This window comes from Penaeus monodon, chromosome 19 (assembly GCF_015228065.2).
Source record: "Penaeus monodon isolate SGIC_2016 chromosome 19, NSTDA_Pmon_1, whole genome shotgun sequence".
NCBI lineage: Eukaryota > Metazoa > Arthropoda > Malacostraca > Decapoda > Penaeidae > Penaeus > Penaeus monodon.
In genome coordinates this window covers 39771858-39773112 of record NC_051404.1, presented here as the reverse complement: position 1 = coordinate 39773112, position 1255 = coordinate 39771858, and the positions used below count along the sequence as shown (strand labels likewise).

The window sequence follows — 1255 nt, the reverse complement described above, 5'->3', positions numbered from 1 at the left end:
TCTTAACTTGGTGAAGCCAGTATGAGCAACACGTGAAAGGCCCGCCTCTCCTTACCTTTGCTCCACGTCTTTCCATTCGGCTTGCTGATCTCGAACATCGCCCGACACTTGCCGCCAACGGGAGCTGCAGACTCCGTTATCTGTTTCCCGTCCCTGTACAGCACCAGAGGAACAAATGCAAGCAAACAAACTGCAACGTATATGAAATGGATCCTGGGCGCCATTTCAGGCGAATGTCTAATAGGAACACTGACTTATCACATTTAACTCTTGAAGGTATTACTCCACGGGCAGCAGAATTTCCAATTATGATGTTGCACTTCAACATATGAATCCTAAATAGATCACATAGTCATTCATTGATTACATTACTGAAACGCTGTGGTTTATAGCAACAGGAACTACACTATATGTACACACACACGGAAAAATATGTGCCACATCTATATTTTTTAAAAATTAAAATCTATTTCTCTCATAGTTTTCCTTCCGCTATTCGTATTTAACGCGGATTTTTCCTTATGCTCGTATTCCCCGCGCAGTTCAGCTACCCATTCCCCCATTCGGATTACCTGAATGTGCGAGAGACGTGGGAATACAGGTTTGACATGAATGCTTATCCGATACCTACTTTTACACATAGTATTTGGTGTATGGACACTTGCAAACGCGTGTTATAAATGTGGCGTGTGGTCTGCAGTTTCAACCAATGTTAGAATTACCGTTGTGTCGTGGATGTAGTCGTAATAACTGTTCATACAAATGATAGAACTATATTTCTTTATGGATTTTTATTTTTTTTTTCATCATATAATTTAATATCAATTTCTAGCAAACCTTTCATTATCAGTTATTATCACTGAAGGCATTCTTTTTTGTCGTAATGTCTCCTTCACATTTTTTCTGCTTCACATTCCTTGCAATCTCTCCTTCACCCTCTTCCTCATTCTTTCTTCCTCTCCTTCATATACCCCATGATTCGCCGTATGTTGGTCACCATTTCTTCGAGCATGAGGTCGTGGCGTTTAAGTCCGTTCTCCAGCCTGGCTTGCGAGTAATAGAGATTCGAGTGCAGAAAGTTCACCTCGAGGGCGAGCTGTTTCAAGGTCGAGTACGATTTCTCCGTCAGGTCGTTGTCGCTGTTTTTAGCTGCCGTGGAGGAGGACGCCTTTCCCGGGTTGAAGAAGGATTTGCGGTCGTCTAACCTCCACTGCATCCTGGCACAGTCCTCGCCGGGGTTCTGGGACGTTTCTGA

General features: G+C 43.2%; 1 protein-coding gene across 2 annotated transcripts in view; it reads right to left on the bottom strand.

Annotated features, from left to right (window-relative positions):
• Nucleotides 1-1255, bottom strand: part of LOC119585227 (transient receptor potential cation channel subfamily M member 4-like) — a 13672-nt gene that overhangs the window by 2788 nt on the left and 9629 nt on the right. For both annotated transcript variants that reach the window (XM_037933886.1, XM_037933887.1), the window contains exon 18: nt 56-1255. This exon is cut by the window's right edge and continues 79 nt beyond it. In XM_037933886.1, the coding sequence (XP_037789814.1) occupies nt 944-1255 (312 nt within the window). In that variant the 3' untranslated portion in view covers nt 56-943. The remainder of the gene's footprint in view (nt 1-55) is intronic.